The sequence below is a fragment of the Thamnophis elegans genome, chromosome 1 (genome assembly GCF_009769535.1).
Source record: "Thamnophis elegans isolate rThaEle1 chromosome 1, rThaEle1.pri, whole genome shotgun sequence".
NCBI classification, from domain to species: Eukaryota; Metazoa; Chordata; class Lepidosauria; order Squamata; family Colubridae; genus Thamnophis; species Thamnophis elegans.
In genome coordinates this window covers 131978901-132000009 of record NC_045541.1, presented here as the reverse complement: position 1 = coordinate 132000009, position 21109 = coordinate 131978901, and the positions used below count along the sequence as shown (strand labels likewise).

The 21109-nt window shown below is 38.9% G+C and overlaps 1 protein-coding gene across 13 annotated transcripts in view; it reads right to left on the bottom strand.

Moving 5' to 3' along the window:
- Positions 1-18653, bottom strand: part of GPATCH2L (G-patch domain containing 2 like) — a 38114-nt gene extending 19461 nt beyond the window's left edge. For 2 of the 13 annotated variants that reach the window (XM_032231864.1, XM_032231837.1), the window contains exons 1-6: positions 18324-18641; positions 16408-17072; positions 9381-9445; positions 7834-8010; positions 7128-7207; positions 196-263 (exon numbers count right to left, since the gene is read on the bottom strand). In XM_032231864.1, the coding sequence (XP_032087755.1) occupies positions 196-263; positions 7128-7207; positions 7834-8010; positions 9381-9445; positions 16408-17063 (1046 nt within the window). In that variant the 5' untranslated portion in view covers positions 17064-17072; positions 18324-18641. Of the gene's footprint in view, positions 1-195; positions 264-7127; positions 7208-7833; positions 8011-9380; positions 9446-16407; positions 17073-18064; positions 18195-18323 lie in introns of those variants that run through there. The other 11 variants (XM_032231932.1, XM_032231916.1, XM_032231891.1 and 8 more) reach the window with 10 other exon arrangements.
- Between the last annotated feature and the right edge of the window lie 2456 nt (positions 18654-21109).

The window sequence follows — 21109 nt, the reverse complement described above, 5'->3', positions numbered from 1 at the left end:
AAGGGTTGGAGCTTGCAGTGTGCTACTGCTTTTATCATTTCCCCCCCTTCCCCAACACTCCCTATGGATGCCTCCATGGACAGACTTTCATATTTGATCTATGACATAAATTATAATAAACTTAAACTAATGAATATTTGCTTCCTGCCCAACCCCCAAGTCCTAGGTCTTTATCTACTGTGCCCAGATGCTTACTCTTTTTGGCAGGAATCACCAATGATGTGGCTAATCCTCTCAGAACCCATTGCATTCATGATGGTCTCCTGAAACACAAAGTAAGAGGGGAAAAGACTAAGGCTAAAACTACACTGACTCATTGACTGAAACCTAAGTCAGCCTCAACTAACTACGAATGGGGGTAGAAGTGCTGTTTTGATCCAAAAAGAGCATGCAAAACTCCTTGGGCAGCGGAAGAAGAAAAGGCGAGAGGAAGGAAAAGTGTGTATAAAATGGCATAAGTCGTTTGTGGGATAAGAAACCATTTTCAGCTTTTTCAGTATCAGAGCACAGTTTCAAAATGGCTGCCACAAAAAATGGCGTTAATGATATAAAACAATTGCCATAAATATGACATTTTTAAAAATGAATTCAATTAAGCCAATAACATTGTTGTTTTCCTCCAATCCAATCCCACAAAAAAACTCTACATACATAGCAAAAATAAGGTTCTATGACTTCTTTCTGGAAAGAAAACAAAGGCCATAAGGCTTGCTTCAGCACCACCCACCTGAAGGGAGGAATAGCAAAACTGCCGCATATTAAAATGAGGCAACAGCAGTAGCAAGAATGAAGGTGCGAGGGTAGAAGAGCTACAAATGCTGTACCTTCCTCGGTCAAGCCCTGCAAAGCTGGCAAACTCAAGAAACAAGAACCACTTGGTTTCTAGAAAGATCAATGTTGCTAACAGGGTGATATAACAGAATCATGAAAGCCTAACAGATAAATTATCTTGCGCAATTTATACCTAGCATAAGTAAAGCACAGCTGCTTTGTGTCTCTTTCTTAAGCTTCTCCACTCTCCTGAGTTGAGGTGTCTCTTTTTGCAACTCCATCCTTCACTTCTCAGGGTCTGTTGGACATTCCATCCCATTCTCTTCCAAACAGATGTGCTAAGTTGGCCAGCAAATTGAGGCTGCAGTCATAACGGATAGTTTTAAGGTGCTGTTTACTTCCTGAGCCAAAGGGAATAATCATCTACTGCCTTGAATTTCCACGAACCAAGGCATGGTAAATTAGAGACGAAAAGGAAGAGGGACACTCAAGAGGATTTCAGAAGAAAACTGCTAGCACCCATATTACTGAGTATATTACATAACATTTTTCAAGCAAAATCTAATACAAAATTGGATATAACAAGGAGCAAGGTTCAAAATGCAAACCGCATTCATCCATGTGTCCTCTTCCATATAACATGGCCTTCAATCCTAACACTAAATATGATTGTGGTTGGCTCAATTTTATCTTCTCTTGGGTTGCTTTTACTTGATTTCTGCTTTAAGAATGGAATCAGACTCGATGGCAAAATGATCCCTTCCTACTCTATGATTCTATAGAGTTTGAATTTCAGACAATCTTACTTCCCAAATCACAGTCTTCCTTTACAAACCAATTCTACGTTCATACTTACATAGTATGAAATCCACCTCTGAGAAATTAAAGAATATAGTGAAACAATCTTATAAGTTAACTCAATGGAATCATTTTACCTAAAGCATACTGAGAGAGATGGTTTGATGTAGTGATTACGGTACTAGGCAAGAAATCAGGTCATCATGAGTTCTAGACCTGCTTTAGCATGAAGCCAGATAGGTGACTTTGAGCTAATTATTATTTCTTGGGAAGAAGGTGGCAATGGCAAACTAAACAATTTTGCCAAGAAAATTGTAGACAAGCTATAACAACAAAAACTACTAAAAACATCACCAACAACACAATCACTGCTTTGTTTAAGTTGGATCAAGGAGCAACACCTTAGTGATATCAAAAAATTAAGGAGATTGAATATGGTTAGTATTTAGACGAGAGATCCCAGCAAATCCCAGGACTGAAGGTTAACTAGGAAGATGGGAAAAAGAAGAAGGCAGGAAAAACCCACTTCTATATTCCACCAAGAAAATTATGTAAACATACCTACTGTATATAGCCATCAAGATTCCAGCTCAGCTCAATGGTGTCTTAACTAATATTATTCTGCTTATAGGTAATAGTCCAAAGATAATAATAATGCCTCAGCTTGAATCTGATTGTCTTTGAGTGGTCTGAGAATAGGCAATCTCAAGACCACACAAAAAGCTCAACTGCAACCTGGTTGAAAAAATGCAGTCTTTGATCTTTCTCCTGGAAGTCTGTACCACTGAGTTCAATGGAACTTACTTGAAAAATTGTATTACAATGCTGTATAATTATCTAGATTGCAAGGATAATATTCCCTACAAGGACTTCATTTCCAACTTTGCTATAAAAAAAACAGAATGAAACAGCAAGCATTTTAGAATGTTTGAATTGTAATTTATTTCTACTGAGGTTGGCATAAAAACTATGCTTATTCTATGTACGGTATATAAAATGAGCCATATTCTGTCATGTTTATCAGGCTCCTTGTCCTTTGTTCCAAGGTAAAATTAAATCTCAGTAACAACTCATCTGTGCTATATTTAACTATAGCTGAAATAATCTGACAGACATACATTTTTCCCTATTCTACCTCTGTTGTTAAACAATGCAGTCACTAAGTGAGAAATCATGATCAGGAATTTCCTCTTCTCAATCCACTTCCCTTTGAAATGTTCACTCCTGTGCTGTTTCACACCTTCTGCCTTTGTTTGCCTCCTAATTCTCATTCCCATCATTAGCAAGAGGAGAATTATTTTTTGTATTTACATTCACTGGAGAGGGAGGACATAGTCCTTGAGCTAGACCACATTCAGCAACTGTTCCAAATTTATGATGATAACAGAACATCAGAACTAAAAGTGGTCTTAGAGGTCTTCTAGTCCATCCATGATGCTGAATGAATGGTGATTACAACCAGCCCTCATAGCGCTGGCAGTCCCACACCCCTGCCATCTCTATTTGTGGCCCTCCCTGCCAGCTTCCTCAGAAAGTCAAGGGAAGGTCGCGGGCCATTGGAATAAGCTTCTGCCGCCCATGAACCTTCCTCCAGCCCCTCTGAGGTTGAGCTGCACTGACCAATTGCATATCCTCACGCCCCCTTCCCAATGTGCACCACACCTACACACATTCTCTCTAACACACCCTCTCACACACCCTTTCTGCACTACACCTCTTGTGCACTCCCTCACACCCTCCCTGACCCATGACTCACTCATATCCTCATCCCATCCCTGACCCACACCAGACCATTGTGCACACTCTGTGACCCTGCCCCATACAACTGCACATTGTACTGTCTTGTAATTTCTTCCTCTCAACACTCTCGGTTTTACTGTGGGGAGCGGGGAGATAAATAAGCAATTTCTAAAAGCAATCTTTCCTGTGTATGACCCTTTTTTTCTTTTCTCCCTCTCACAAGAAAAGATTTATTTATTTTTATTTCACTTGGGTTATTTTTATAAATAACTCAAAGCAGTGAACATACTTAATACCCCTTTCTTTTCCCCACAATAACATCCCTGTAAGGTGAGTAGGGCTGAGAGAGAGTGGCTGGCTCAAAGTCACCCAGCTTGCTTTCATGTCTAAGGTAGGACTTGCAGCTTCCTTGATGCAGATTGGAGAGACGCACAATGAGGAATACACCAAGTTGTTTGTTAGCATGTTCACAACTCCCAGCCCTGAGAACGTTTAGGGATGCTGACGCCACAGCATTTCTTTCAATGTGTATTCTCCATTGTTTGCCTGCTTACTTTCTTATAAAAGCAACAGAAAAACGATGGAGGTGTAACTGATTGTAATCAAATGACTGAATAATGTTGTGAAGGTCATAAATGGAGATATTGGTCGCATAAAGTTATTTTTTTCAGCACCCACTTTATCACAATCCTAATTCTGAATGATCATTGAATGAGGGAGACAATAAGAAAGGATATTTTCTATATTTTCTATTCCATTCAAGGAATCAAGTTGGGAACATTTATGACAATTATTGGGCTATGGATTATATGAAAGTTAGGGGGAGAAGGTTACCATCAACTACATACCAATAATTTCTATTCATCGTAATATTAAAGTATACAAAAATTGAACATATCGTTTTAAATGGTAAAGTCTTCCCTCTAATTTTAGACCTAGTGTTAGAGACAAATTAAACCTTATTTAGTCATTTTCCAATGAAAATTACCCCGCTGTGTGTATCAGCCTTAGAGAAAGCATCCATTAGAACATGTTATCAAATAAAAAACTGAAATAGATTCTAATGACGTATTTAGCATCATATTATTCCCCCAAGGAAAAGATGAAAATTGAAGAGCTTTGTTTGCATTTTTTTAAAAAGAAGATGCACATACAGGGCTATTCAGATCCTAACCTGTTAATTACAATTAAGTACTTTGAATCACCGTATTTTTCAGAGTATAAGACGAACCTTAGTTTTTGGGGAGGAAAATAATAAGAAAAAATCTGCCTCTGCCTACCAGCACCCATGGTATTCAGCTGACACACCGTAACAAGGTCAGCTAATGAATAGGCATAGCAACTAAGTCAGCTAACGAGGGCTATTTGGATTCTGAAATTTGCTGTATGAGCAAGAAGGAGACAGGAAGGAGCCTTAACAGAGAACTGAAAGTGAAACTGCTTGTGTTTTGCTTGTATTTACTGCTACTTGGAAAACCTGCTTTTGATAATGTATTGTATATTATCATTATTTTGAATCCTGCTGAATCAGTTACTGTGCTTTCTGAATGTGACTGCTGCTGCAAACTCTGACCAGCCAGGTCAGATTCAGCACTTATTGCAGCCTGATTCAGCACCGCTGATTGGCAGGTGGATCGGACTGCCGGAATACTCCCAATCAGCTGTTCCAGGTTGCAGGGATTGCCACAGACCATTGCTGCCTCCATGTCTTGCGTTTTTGGTATCTGATGGGGATGGGTCGGGCTACATTTGGTGTATAAGATGCACCCAAATTTTCACCCTCTTTTTGAGGAGGAAAAGGTGCGTCTTATACTCCAAAAAATACAGTAACTGCAGAATTCTCATATGAAAGCTCATTAGCTTATTCTTAGCTGTATATATTATATATCTTACAGTACTGTATCAAAGACTAGGTCCAACACTAAGAAACAAAGTTACTTAAACAAATATCTCTTTTAATTGGAACATGATTCCTAGACAATTATCAGCCATTTCTGCTACAAGGCAATTCTATTTTCAGCAATTTCTTACAACCAACAGTTCCATAAAAGTTTTTCCTTCAATTGGCCTTTAAAGATATGTAATACCATACTTGCAGCAATAGTTCTTAAAACTGGGGTTAATTATTCTCAAAGTGGTAGTTTGTGCATATCCTGGAAATAACGGAGCAATTTGTAACTGCTTCTTTGAGTCTTAACTTTGGGAGTGCCACTGCCAAGACCCTTATGTAAAACAATAGTTTGCTTTTTGTGGTGGCAATTATATATTCAAGACCAGGAAAAGGGGAAATTGGGTCAAACCATTTCAGTACCATTGTGCAAGAAAATAAAGTAACATTTATATTAATATACTGTAGTGTGTATTGTTGTATGTATTCATATGGGTTCCATATAAATAAACTGCCTGAAAACTAGGATTTCATGATCAATAAAAAGGTGAGTTGGTGCCCAGAAACACAAAACACCATCAAATGAAAGGCTTGTGTGAAGGCAACAGCAGGGATGAAAGATGAGCTATTTGTTACAGTAGAGAAATTATTAACTTAAACTGCCGTAATGTTTAAATTTACAGTTTATTACTGTGTAAATTACAAGCGATACTTTGGGTAATTAGTAGCTTGCTGGCAGGGAGCTTTGAATGAAACTCATTATTTATTATTACAATTTAGAAGCGAAGAGAGGAGGGGAAGCAGTGACCTCCACTGCGAATGACATAGATCCCTTTAAGGTGATGAAGATGAATTAAACAAGTAAATATTATTTTTCTCATTAGAGGAAGCTTTAAAAATTCTAGGACCCTAGGCCTTTACCAGTGGCCTAATAGTCCTTGCCCAAGACATAATATTCACTATAACTGAAAACATATTTCAACTCTTTAACTTGATATGGTAAGTAGAGAGAAAGGGCTTGAAGAATTTGTTGAAGATGGAAGAAACACATTAAAATAAAACAGCAGCCATTCACACCTTAAACTAATTAACTGATGAGTCAAACGTTTTTAACACATAAGATTTTTCTTTCTAAGCTCAAATGAAATTCCTAAAATAGCAATAGCACTTAGGCTTATATACCACTTCATGGTGCTTTACAGCCCACTCTAAGCGTTTTATAGAGTCTGGGTCTTCATTTTACCGACCTCGGAAGGATGGAAGGCTGAGTCAACCTTGATCTGATGAAACTCGAACTGCCGAACTGCTGGCAGCTAAGGGTCAGCAGAATTAGCCTCCAATACTGCACTCTAACCATTGTGCCACCATGGCTCTTAAATAAACTGCATATAGAGTCTAACTATCTTTATACATGCTTGCAAATTAAGCTCCCCAAAAAACTCTCTGCTTAAAATATGGGAGATTGGGATTGCAGAATTCCAGCTTCACACATAAAAGGATTCCAAGGATGGTAAGAAATGCTTGGATATATATATTTCATAAAGAATGAAATGACTTGCAAATGACAGGCACAACTCTTGCCATTTAAATATACTGTAATACAAGAACCACACTAATATGTCAATCAATATTTATTTCCTCCATCCCAACTCTAAACAGCTTTCCTCATCCCAGGTACCTCTCCTTGGTACCAACATTCTTTCTCCTATTTGCAGATTTTTACTGCACACATATTTAGTCAGCCTCCTTTTCATAACAATGTATTATTTTCCCATTTTTTTAAAATTATCAAGACATTTATACATAACTACAGTTTGTATATGAATACACAGCTGAAACTGTTAGAATGAACCACATAGCACATTTCACCAATTAGTATATTTCTTGACATTATGTGCTAAACAAATTATCATTCCCTATAAAGCAATACCTTGCTAACCAGCCTTCTACGGCCCTTCCTAAGACAGCGGGTAGCAACACTGGGAAGACGGTTCAAGCGAGGGTGGAATCCTGAAAAGAAAGAAGAGTATAATGAAGAAACGTGAAAAAAATGCAAACAGAATCAGCTGGAATAAGGAACAAGAATCTAGATCAGCTTCCGATTTCCAGGTTCTGTTCTATGGAGTTTAACACATATTACAAACTAGGGTAAGAATGCACTGTATAGTGCAGTGCCTTCTTTTCACAATAGTGTTTTATAGAGGGCAGGGGTGTCAAACTGGCAGCCTGCAGGCTGGATGCGTCACATGCATGCCAAGCCCACCGCAGTTCCACGAAGGGGGAAAGCGTCACAATTCAGCAATGTGAAACAGTGAGTTTGACACCTGTGGTATAGGGTCTATTTCATTGTTAAACAAATTCCTTATGTAATTTGAACCCAATTCCTTATGGTCAAAGAACTGAAATTAATTCAAGTACACAAAACAGAATCAGAACATATTGCTATTGCATCAATTCATATTTATGCAAATTCATATTGGTTTCTATGATCTATGATCCTAGTTTCTACATTACACTATAATCCAAGCTACTATTTCATTCTCACCTATACTCTGAAAGTTGCAAATGCCTATCACATATCTGATATGAACTACAGTATATCCACAACCTGCAAGTATTCACATAAAGAATTTCACCTCTTGTAACAGGCCGAGAGGGCAGAAGGAATGTTGGCTCTGAGATTTTTTCAAGGCTTGAGTCCATTCGTTCCATATCAGATGGGCGGTCAGGTCCCCACTTGGGCAAAAAGTTGGGGACTGTGAAACCTGAGACACATTCACCCTCATAGAACCAATCACTCTGTTCATCATCACCTTGGAAGGAAATAAAAAGCTATTCAAATATATTCTTACCCAGACTTGACATCAATGAAATCATTAGATTTATTCATAGAAGATTCATCCAAATTCATACACTAAAAAATCAGAACCACTGAACAGGCAAAAGTTATGAACCTATGAGTAGAGGACAATTTAAAGATAATCACAACCTTTTTTTTTAATCTTACAGGTTTGGCAGGCAAAGTAGAAGCATTGTCAAAACTCACTTGGGGATCTACCAGCTGCAGTATGCCCAGGCAATCTGGGAGCACCTTTGACTTCTTTTAATGTAAAGAGGCAAAGCTGGAGGGCTGTCAAAACTTAACCTGGCCTTTGCTATTTTGCCTACAGTTGCATTCCACAAATTTTGACATCTTTTGTGATATATCAATTAAAATAGTTAAAAACAGTAAATTTATTTCTTATCCAGACTTGATATGAATAAAATCATTAGATTTATTCATAGAAGATTCACCCAAATTCATTAATCATTTTAGGGGACTGGTTTATCACAAAGTTTGAGAACCACTCTTCTAAGATAAATCTATCTCTAAATTCATACATGACAACAAAGTCTTAAATTATAATAATAGGTCCTGCATCTTGATGTCTTTATAGTTATCTATAGACATCTCCCTCTCCCACTCAAATGAAGCAGTAAGTATCTTTACATAACTCCTTGCCATTCTTAGAAGAGACAACTTATTTAATAATATGTCAGTGAATTTTTAGGCCATTTTAAATCTTTTCACATTATTACAGGAACAGAAAAGCTACAAGCTCCCCCCACCCCCCAATATTACTGAAGTACAACTCACAGCAGCCCTCGTCATTTTAGTTGGGTCTGTTGAGCCTTACAGTTCAGCAAAATATGAATGGCTACAACATGTTTATCTTTGCTTTAATAAATCGCATGGGATGTAAAATGGAGACAGCCTTGCCACAAGTGATCACTGAAATCCACATTATTTTTTAAGGCATAATGCTGTAGCACCACAACACAGACCAAAAAATACAGTTTTATACCATCAGGCAAATAAATATGCAACTGCTAGAGCTGTAAAAGAATTGCAACAAGCAAAAAAATCCACAAAACTCTAAAGTCTGCAGAGTAATTAGGAATGAATGTCTTGTTAGAGCACAAGGAAGAACCAGAATTCAGCCTCAAAATAATACTTTTAAATTTTCCTTCTTTTCTTTTCCTATACAGATTGGTCACAATTACCTGTGCCTGATATCAATTTTATTTTAATGTAAGCCAATTAGTGTACATTTAAAGTGACAATAAAGTTATTTTAAGTCTGTCTGATTTATCATTCAAAGCACTAAATTATAGAAGAAATAGGGACATGACCTATTCTTACCTTGGCGACCTTCATCATTGGTGAAAAGGCCAGTGTCACTGCTGCTGCAAACACTGCTGGTTTCACTGGAAAGGGAAAACAACGAATTAAATATATATGCATTACATATATACTTTTTTTCTAAAAATAAATCTGTCACTGCACAGAAACTTCTCACAACCCTCCAGCACAACAAATAATAGTGGTATTGCTTTATTCATCTTAACAATTTGATTAATCCTGATATGAGTACCCCAGAAAACTGGATGGGTGAATATAAAATATATGGAAAGAAAAATAAGTTAGGAAAATATGCAATAATCTAAAAAAGGGACTAAAGGAAAAAAAATACATGAATTAATATCATTGATTTTTACACATAGTCCTTGACTTATGACCAGAACTGGGAAATGAATTTCTATCACTAAGGAATACGGCTGTAAAGTGCAATGTCATGTGTTTGGGTTGCTTAGCAACTGCAATCCCAGCAGTCCCATTTGGAATCATAACTCAGGACATTCAGGTAAGGAGAAAGGGGAGGGAATCCCAGCTGTCACACAGCCACCAATTTCTGGGAGGCCAGAGACTATAAGGGCACTGCAATGGCCATACCTTCAGGGAGTGATCATAAGTCCCTTTGTTCAGCACTGGCATAGATTTGAATAGTCATTGAATGGATAGTCATAAGTTGAGGACTACCTCTATACATCACACATGGTTGGAAAGCAGAAATACACTGGGTCTGGACTTTTCCCCTCTCCCAGCATAGCAATACAATCTTCTGGAAAATAAAATGTTAGAAGCTCTGCAGTCTGCTATTTCTCTCCCATATTAAAAAAAAATCAGAAATAGTTAAGTTGCTGGTAAAGCATTTTGCAAAGAAAACGGACACCCCACATACAAATTAGCAGAGAAAACACAACAGGCAGTAGAGAAGGGACAGGAGAACCAGCATGTGGAGACATCAAATGAAAACATCAAGAGCTACTCTTCAGGGTGCTATGTGCTTTTATGACATCTGATGTAACATTTGTATACAGGTCCCTTGCCCTCAAAGGCTAAAAATAAAGATAAAGGTTTCCCTGTCCAGTCGTATCTGACTCTAGGGCACAGTGCTCATCTTTGTTTCTTGGCTGAGAGGGCCAGCATTGTCCGAAGAAATTTTCATTTAATTTCCCACCAAAGTGGTACCTATTTATCTACTCACATTTGCATGCTTTTGAACTAGTAGGTGGGCAGGGGACTCAAAGGCTATGTTGCACATCATGAAGTTTTAGTTTGACTTCCGGTTGTACTTCCGGTGCCTTCAGAAGCCTGATCCGCTCTGCGGTCAGCTCTGACCTCCCTGTTGGAGGGTCCAAATTTGGACCATAGCCACCCTGAAGGGGTGGTGAAGTAAAGGAGAACAGCCTGGCAGGTAGAAGAGAGCCACATCTCTCCTCCCTGACTTGAAACAAACTGCACTTTAAAGAAATGTACAACTTCAACAGTTTGTCTGCTCAAGCAAAAACGGTGTCTGCCATTTTTAGTCAGAGTAGTGCGTTCTTCTCTAAGGGTTGTCCTTAAATCAGACATTTTTAACCCAGAGACTGCCTTCATTAAAAATATTAGGAACAGCATATTAAAAGGAGAATCAATGTTGCAGAAAATGATGCCAGGCTGGAAGCCTGGGTGAGAAGATTGCCACATAACAAGATAAAGCTGGTGTAAAAATAGACTTCAAGTGAGCATTCTAGAGATACAGCAAAGCTGCCAAACATCATCTCACTGACTGCAGCTCACCTGACATTAAAGTTTTATGAGGAGACAGAGACGTGATGAAGAATATAAGGTTTAGCCAATCATATGGGTGAATATAGAAGCAGAGGGATCTAAGCTATTTAAAACTTTGGTGCTGCCTTCCAGAGCAGGAAGCCTTTTAGTGATTTTGGTGGTGTGCATATGCCTTAGAGAAGTGGTAGATTCACCTTTTTTGGCTCCCATGCCAAAAGCGGGGGGAGCACAGGGGGGGTCGTGCACAGGCATGCCACATCCATAATGCTATGCACGGGACCCTCCCCCCACGCACATGCGCATGCGATCAGCGCCACCACCACCACCCCGCTTTTGGTGTGGTTTTTTCACCCTCCCAGGCTCCAGAGGCTTTCTAGGAGCCTGAGGAGAGTGAAAACAGTACACCCCCCACACCCCGAGGGCGAAAAATGGACCTACGGGGAACCCGGAAATTCGGGAATGGTGACAAACCGGAAGTCACTTCAAGGAAGCCTCTGGAAAGTGAAAAAGGGCCTCAAAAGAAGGGTGAAGTCAGGTGCTGACAGGGCAACGCCTCGTGTGCCATAGATTGGCCATCATGGCCTTAGAGTCATATTGACCCCTGACCACTGTCTGGACAAATCCCCACAGTTTACTTGGCAAGAGTTTTGAAGCAATTTGCCATTGCTTTCTTCCTAGGGTGAAAAGAGAGGGATCAGCCTAGTCATCCAGTTGATTTTATGCCTAAGGCAGGATTAGAATCATAGTCTCATAATTTCTAAGGTGATATCTTAACCATTATACCAAATGGTCACTTTTCAATAAATTACATCCAGCTAGTAACTATAGTTTCCATGAGCTGTCCAAGACAATTCCAGTTACAACAGACAAAAAGTAAGCAACAATTCTTTAAGTTATTCAGCATTGTATAATGAACATATAAAGAACATATCTAAAAAATAACTGTAAGGAATAATCATATACCAGTATTGTTAGTACAAAATAAGAGATATCTATTAGTGGATAATAAGAGAAAATGAGCACAACTAATTGGGCATCTACACAGATAAATGAATGATTAAATGAGGCACATTGTAAAAGCAAAGGCCATATTACAAATTTTCTCAATCTCACAATTATTTTGTTACTTTTATTAATTAAACTGCTTCAACTTAGTATTTCTTAACTTTGGCAATGTTTAAGATGTGTAGACTTCAACTCCCATAATTCTCCAGCCAAATGAAGCTTACATATCTTAAAATTATTAAGGTTGAGAAACATTAATTTAATTGCCAGACTCTCAAGTTTCCTCTTTCCACTATGTGTTCAAAATGGACAGTGAGACAGTGATATACCATATTTTTCAGAGTATAAGAAACACTGGAGTATAAGATGCAGCAAGGTTTTGAAGAGGCAATTTTTTAAAAAAAATAGTCTTTGCACTCTGCAAACCTCCCCAAAATGGCCAATTTTTCGCAAAAATGGGCCCATTATTTCTGCAAAAAAAGGACATGGATAGCCTTCAGGAGGCTTATAGAGTGCTCCTGGGGGGGGGGGGCAAAATTGAGCAAAGAAACAGGCCATTTTTTGCTCATTTCTGCCCTCCCCAGCCCCCAGGAGCTCTCTAAAAGCCTCCATAAGGCTATGCACGGCCATTTTAATGAAGGGGGAGGGGTTTCAGGAGACAAAAAATGCTGTATTCAGTGTATAAGACGCACCTAGATTTTCAGCCTCTTTTTTGAGGGAAAAGGGTGCATCTTATATTCCGTGTGTGTGTGTGTGTGTGTGTGTGTGTGTAGATATAGGGTGTTCTGCTTGGTTGGGGGGTTGGACTAGATGATTTACAAGGTGCCTTCCAATTCTTAATCTGTAATTTCTATATGTGCAGGTATATATTCATGTATGTATATAGAATGTGTATATGTGTTTGGGTAGATATATACTTTCTCTTGAGAACAAGCAACAGAATTTCATTTTTACCATGGTCCAATGTGCTCACAGTAAAAAAAAATGACAATAAAGTTATCTTATTTTATCTATCTTATCTTAATTTATACAATTATTTAACTGTTAAATGTAAACTCACAGTGTTTCTTGTTCTCATTTCTCAATAAAAGATGTGAGAAAAACAAAATGGTAACATGTTCTCTTATAAATAAATTCTACAAGCCTTAACTAGTTAGGAGGTAGCAAGACAAGACAGTGTTTGGTAATTGGCAACAAAATTTAGGGTCTAAGGGCCTGTGATTTTGAAATGTATTTGTTTTGGAAGTACTACCAACTCAAATAGAATGAAACAAAAATAACAGTGTGACTAAGCCTCATTTCTCACTTTTCTCACCCAAATGATCATACAAACTAGGTTATTTTTACATTAAATTCTTACTGGAAAGTTCACAGTTCCTTAGTACAGGCCATACAGTCCAGTAAGCATTGATTAATGACCTCCAGTTACAAAGAAGGCCACTTGCCTTAACTAGAAAATAATGAAGGCTATTGATCCAACAAGCTACTGCTATAGAGTTATTGATCACCCAATCTTTGGTTAAAACGGTCTTCATTTAGCAATTGCACAATTGCCAACACCTGGACCAAAGCACGCCTGTAATTAAATAGTTCAGAAGAGTTAAAGTGAGAGGTGATGGACAGATCTCAGGTCTCCCGCATTCAGTTATGCTTCTGAGTTATTGTATGTGTCAAGAAGAGTATTGATTTTCTATAAAAATAAGAAAACAAGAGGCACAGAGGGGGTGCAGAAGGTCAGGCTGGGCTGAAGGAGGGGGAGGCTAAACACTCCATCTCTGTCACTTGCTCTGTCACCAAACAGGCAAGCATTCCTACTTCTTTCCCCAAGTTCTAAAGTAGCCACTTCAGCTTATACTCTTCACATCTGAGGAAAAAGAAAATAAGCTAAAAAAAAACCCAATATGCAAGTTAATGGTTTAAGTCTCATATTTGACACACTACAAAACATATAAACCCATAGGAATAATGTACATGAATACATCCAAACTATCTGCGTCATAAATGTGGGTATATGCATAATTTTGTATTTATTTATTTATTTAGTTAGTTAGTTAGTTACGTAGTTAGGTAGTTATTTAGTCATGGTTATGTAATGTATATTAGAAGTGGTGACCCTTTGAGAGTCGTATGGAACAAAATTTCATTTTAATGTATACCAATTAGTGTACATTCAAAGTGACAAGGAAGTTATTATTCTACTCCACTGGTATCAAATTCATGGTGCCACATTACCATCATGTGACGTTTTGTGATCCTTTTTCCCCTTTGAGGAGCTGGGTGGGCGTGGCCTGCACATCCGGCCCATGGACTGCCAGTTTGACACCCCTGCTCTATTCTATTCAACAAAATGCTATTCATAATCTTGGATATACTATTCTTACTGGTCCCTCCAAAGTATAACTGACAACTATATAAACTTAGTAAGTGGAACTGTTTTAGACTTCATGCCTACTTCACTAAAGTATTATAGAATGACCCCTCTTGAACACTGTGGACTTACTGATTTTGATTAAGGGTGCAGAGGAATTAGGCTGGATATCTCTGTTCATTTAAGAGAATTCAAAAAAAGCCTTACTTCAACTATCTCTTCCTGACTGCTTATGGGTTACTAAATCTAGCATTCTTCTGGATATAGAAAAGACCAACATGCACTTCAGGACTGAATCATTACGTATACTGCCCAACCAGTGCTGTCCACCTTATCTGACCTCTTACTGTCAGAAAAAATTGAAAGCTTCTGCTTTCCTAATAGTTCCCTGAACAGGAAAGGAAAACAACACACTATAATCCATACATGGCAAAAATAAATAAAATGAAAAGCACATACAAAGGGAAAAGATGGATAAATGGTATGATTTTAATTAAACTCAAAATGATGAAGGAAAATATAAAGCAATTCTTGGACTATTTATTTCTGTAAAGGATTAACAGTGAATTTAAGTTTCTTTACAGGCTGTAATGCCCAGTAGATTATTCTCTTTTACCCAGAAATTGTTTAAATATGGTACTAGTATGTTCTTCCTGAACTACTATTTCTAATAGATATTGAAAACCAATCATTAAAATCAATTCAAAGATTAACTCCATGTTACAATCCTTTTATAGAATTCTATCAATTCAAAATTCATCCTATAAGCCATGGAAAACACTTCCACTCCTCAGTATCCTAATGACTACCCTCTTTTTAGTTCTATTAAAGTCTTACTTTATTTAAATATCAAATGTATAAACTATTAAGAAAGGTATTTTACTCATCGTATCTGACTACAATATCATACTATTCACATACTCAATCAAAATGTAATAAAATATTTTTGAAATAGATCAGCATTCAATGAAAGAACTAAGGACATAATGGAAGAACCAGTTGGGCCTCTTCTTCTAAACAAATTTGCTTCATTCTAAGTCTCAATCAATTGCTCACATCTTTTATAACTGATGACAAGGAACTGTTCAATTAAAAATAGCACCTTGTTGGCGGTAAATGGTTTCAGAGAATGCATGCAGGACCATTTCATCTCTCAATCTTCCTACAAGTGAAGAAATTTCACTTGCAAGGATGCTTGAAGTAGGCCAACGATTACATGAACCTTGACTTAATATTACAAGTTGCTAAACTCCATCTAGAACATGGGAGTCAAACTCGTGTTGTCATGGAGTCGTCCCATGACGTATTGTGACTTTTTCCCCCTTCACTAAACTGGGCATGGGCATCCGGCCCATGGGTCACAAGTTTCACACCCCTGATCTTTAACATATTATTCAAAACCAAATGCATTTCATCTAAAATGAAGGTGCAAGTTATATGCCTAGATAATTATCAGCAATGGAAAGTATTATACAGTATATTCTCATTCAACATCATTTAATTAGGCTGTGGTGTTTAATGTTCTACTCAATCTTCAGGATGAATTATATCATTTCAACTGATACTTGTTTCACAAAAATCAAAAGCAGCATTCTTCTTGGAACATCTTCATGTCAACATCATCCATTTATTTTCAGAAAATAAATATTTAAAATAATGCTGACTAAAGATTAAGCAGTCACATTTTATTCTTTTCTTAAACAAACACTGGAAATTAGTCTCACACAAAATGCTGGTCTATACAAGTACACCCTGCAAAACAGCCTTCCATAAATTATCTGAGAAGACTGGATCGAATTAGTGTAGTTAAAAAGGGAACTACCTAAAGGGAAGAAACACTACTTGTGAAGAAACAAAGTAAAATATTAGAGCCTCAGATAAGAGAAGGCATAGACATCTCACCATTCTGACATGTTTTCATCAGAACCCTGTTTCTGTTCATCTGCTTCACATTCCATCCTTTCATTCCTTCCCCCTTTGCTGAGGAAGGCCCTGGTCTCTGCTGACTCACAGAGTCCCCGGCCAGTTGATGTCCAGGGAGCATTCTCCTTCCAACGGGACAGGCGCTGCTTTTTAGCTGATTTGAATCTGCAACCCTTCTCATAAGTCCATTCCGATACTCGGAGCTTCTGTTGAAGGCTAGCTGCCACTTCTGATGTCACACGCTTAACTTTTCGACGGCGCCTTAAGGGTCGACAAGGTGCATTCTCAGTGAAGGAGTCTGATTCATGCCATGAGTGTTGCTTATTCTTGAGAGCTGTGCTGAGAGTTGGATGTTTGGCTACTGCCATGTCATCAGAGTCACTAAAGTAAGCAGTTAGCACTTCCCGGCAGTCCTCCACAACTTCTTCTAGGCTGGATTCTGAGGCCCCACTATAGCAGCAAGCATGTTCCGCTTGGTGTGTAAGGTCTGAACGCCGCTTGCGTCCCCGTCTCTTACGAAGCTGCCGCCGCTGCTGCCTTGGGCTCAGAGTCATTTCTTCCCATAATTCATCCAGCTTGTTCTGTTCAGAGGTCTGCTCAAGAGCTGAGGCCAAATCATGTACTAGCTCATCCATCAGCAATGTCTACCAAAGTAAAAAGGACACAATTAAATCAGCCATTTTGCATGTCATCACAATGATAGACTTTATTTCCAAGTGACATAATATATTTTTCAAAAAATTACTTTGGGTTAGCTTTGCTTTTTAAAGAAGGAAAGAATAAAAGGAAGAAGATATAGTTACTCTAATATTGTGTTACTATTTACAATACTATCTTAATAGTTAATACAGGTATTAACGTGGCCTCTGTGCCATACACTTTAATGGCTTCTTTTTATAGAGAAAAGAAACTTAAAGAAAAACAAATGCTGATCCTGAAGATAAGAGAAGGTCTTCTGCTCAGTCTTTTTGAGGTGATGGAGAACTGTGAAAATGGCTCTAACATCCATGGCAGACTAATAACCCAAACTCTGTGTGTTCCATTTCTGACGAAAATCACGTAGATGTAATATACAACAGTAATACCTATCTGTTTATAAGTGTTTCTCAGGCTAAACTATTTTACAGCATCAAAAAGAAAGAGACCTTATGCATTGGCCTAAAATCCATGATGTAACCATGGGAAGAAAAGAACAATAATGGAAGGGACCATGTGTAAAACAGGCAATGTAGATAAATGGAAAGGAGTTATATTACAATAGGGGAGTGATAATACAATAGCATCTAATTTCTCTAAGAACAAGCACCTTCCTGTTCTATATCCATTCTAATCTTGCCAAATTGAGAGAGAATGGTTATAAGGAAATGGAAACGTTATTTCCTTTCTGTAATCAGACCTATTATCCAACTGGTGTCCGAATTAACTTCCTTATAAAAAGATCGTCGCTGTGATAAAAGCGACTCTCCCAATTCTATTTATTAGACCGCCAGAGGCTGTTGCAAAACAAGCAAGCTTAGCCGAAACTGGGGGAAACCGGTTCTAGACAGCGCCGAGAGGGTAAACAAATGGCGATCTAGTCCACCCACCCGCCCGCTATCTCCTCCCCCAACACACTGGGGGAAGCTCTGGTCATCACCTGCTGCTGCTGGAGAGCAATAGCCGAAAGCACCGAGCGCTCTTCTGCCACCGGACAACGAGAATCTTTCGTCCGATCCAGCGGGGCGCCTCTTCTACTCCACACACACACCCGACTCTCTCACAAACAAATCCTCCCCTCCCTCCCGCCGCCACCGCTGTTTTCCTGAGCTGCTGACCCTCCCAAAACACGGTTGTCCCCCCCCCCCACTGCCCCGGAGGGCGAAAGGCCTCCTCGACCACCCCGGCAGTTCTCCCACCTTTCGTTTCCGGGGCTAGGCCACCGCCGCTCGGCATCGGACGCTCCACGCTCCCCGCATCGGCCAACTCACTCGGCTCCCGCGAGAACCTCCCCAACTCCTTCACCACCGCCGCCTCTCTAGGCCTTCCCGGCTCAGCGCGGAGGCAGCTCAGAAAAAACCCGCTTCCGGTCTTGGGAGAGGGAAAGAGGCATGCCGTCCACTTCCTGAAACAATGACGTCACTCCTCGCCTCGCTACCTAGGGCCGGGAGGGTCTCGCGGGCTCTCTCATGCCGCGCTCGGAGCGAGACGAGGCGAGGCTGAGCGCGCGGGTGGGAGGTGGAGGGAGGGGGGACGTTGCTCCGCCGGCCCGGCGACTTTTTCCCTGTTAGGAGAGGACTCTCGCTTGACCACTCCGCTTCTCGGGAACCGCTGAACCCAGCGGGATTTACATTTGAGAAACGGCGATTCTTAATAAGCGAGACCAACATTCGGGCTTTCCGTGGGGAAAACCGAGGAAGCCTTGGCAGTCGCACATCCGGAAAGGGGAGCTTTCTCTTCTCCCAGAAGGCGCCTTCGCGATCGTTTCTGAAGAATACCCGTAGCCCGCCTTTGCCCCTGACAGTATTGCATGCTGTCCGATTGTGGCGCCCCTTTCACAGTTATTGAAGTGCCCGTGCCCTCAACCTGAAGGGCGTTGCAGGCACAAAAGCCACTCGTCTTCTCGTTGCGTTTTTGCCGCTGCAGATTCATGTCACTCCTCCTCTAGGTACAGAGCAATCGTTGGTTTAGGCACTAAATAACCAGAGCAACTTGGCTTCAGTAGGTGCTGTATATCCCGCCCCCATTTTAAGTGATGGTGGCTATTTACTCCTGAGTTGTTTTACTGTATCCCACTAAACATCCTAGGAATAGGCAATAGTAAATCATTTATTTAAGACTGCCACAAAAAAAAAAAAACACCCCCGTTGGATGCATTTGGCCTTGAAGCCTTCAGGTATCCAATCATTTTTTATCTATCATAGATGGATCATTCTCCAGTGGAATATATTCATACATGATGCTTTTTTAGGTAGGACTTAAGTATACAGCTAAATATTACATATCAATACTGGGGTGTTTATTTTAAGTAACTCTCACATTTTCATGTACTGTATGTAATATGTACACATTTCATTTGTATTTTTTTTCTCCAATCAGAAAAAAAGGCCTTTCAAATAGATTGCTGCCTCCTTAAACCATAGATGAAGGTGGTGTGATACTGTAATGAAATGACTATCTTAGGGACAATTCAAGTCCCTTCATGAAATTCACTGGGTGACCATAGACTAGTTCTCAGTCATTTTGCCACTGTCTTGATAAATTGAAATTTGAAATGTTGATTTTAGATCACACATAAATCCTAGGAGTCTCTGGATTAATCCAGAATACAACTAGGAGTACCCCTCTAAACATGGTTTTGGAAAATAAAAGAATTTATCTGCACATATTTCCAGTAGCCTGTTTTATCAAATGTTAAAGACAAGATCTCACAAGTTTTTAATATTTAGATATAAAAACTCTGAGATTTTAGTTGAAAATGTCTGATATCTTGCAGAATCTTGGTTTTAGATGACCGTAACATTGTGTAATAACCTGAGATGTTGAGGATAAGATTGCCAAAATAATGCAAAATGTTGTAGCCGCACGTTTTAGCTATTATAATTAATTACCATGTTCTGTTCTCGCCATTTTAGTCAGCACATGTTTAAGTTTCTATGGGCGTATTTACAAAGTTGCATTAACATTTGTGTCCATAATTAAGTGTTCAGACTCCATGAAGTTCTGGCCATGTTCATATGAAATATTCATCCAATTATTTTTACCATGATTTACTCAGTCTGGGTCTGAGCTTGCACAAAACAATGAATCAGGCTAAGGCCATACAACATTCTAAAATAAAGTGCAGTTTAATGATCATGATTCATTCTATCATACAAATACAGCCACTATAAGATAAGACAGAGTTTGCTACTTTTAATTCTTTAACAAGGTTTAATTAAATTCGCTTTATTGGAGACATATAAATTTAATAAATAAAATCAGCCTATTATTTCCTAGAACATCGATCAGATTTCCATATGGGAAATTAATCTGATGTTACACTTCTTTGGAGTAGATATTCAGATATCTTCTTTTAAAAATTATTTGTTATTTATTGACATCTAAATGAGTATATTTTTCTGGAGATTATTAAGGTTATAAGATGTCCATGGAGAAAAATGCCAATTCAGTGGCCATTTCTAAAGAATCCAATGCATGTTGGATAAAGGAGTTATAAAGATTTGTAGTGATGGTAAAGGACAATGCAGCCCTATCATTGGCATGAAGAGTGACTATTCACATTTTGGTAGTAATTACATTACACTAATTAAGCTTGAGCACTCAGAGCTGTGCATCCTGGGCCTTTGGAATATCTCTGCTGTTGTCAAAGGGGGCTCTCAACAGTTGAAGGGAGAGCATCTTGCTTGGTATGTTATGTTTTATGTTCCTGTTAAAATCTGCCTACTAAAGGTATTAATAAAGTTTGCATTCTCCTGATTCACTAGTTTCATTGTCTCTGAATCCTCAAAGAACCAATTGTCTGGCACCTGCCCACTGCCTGACTCTTGGCAAAATATTATTATGCTTCTAAACTTCATATCACCTACCTGATTTATTGTTGTGTACATTCACTTGCTTCAGGATATGAAACTCTTATTTATAAAATTACCAGTGAGAAGTTCACTAACCTCAAGCCTTTATATAAATTAAGTAACATTTCTCC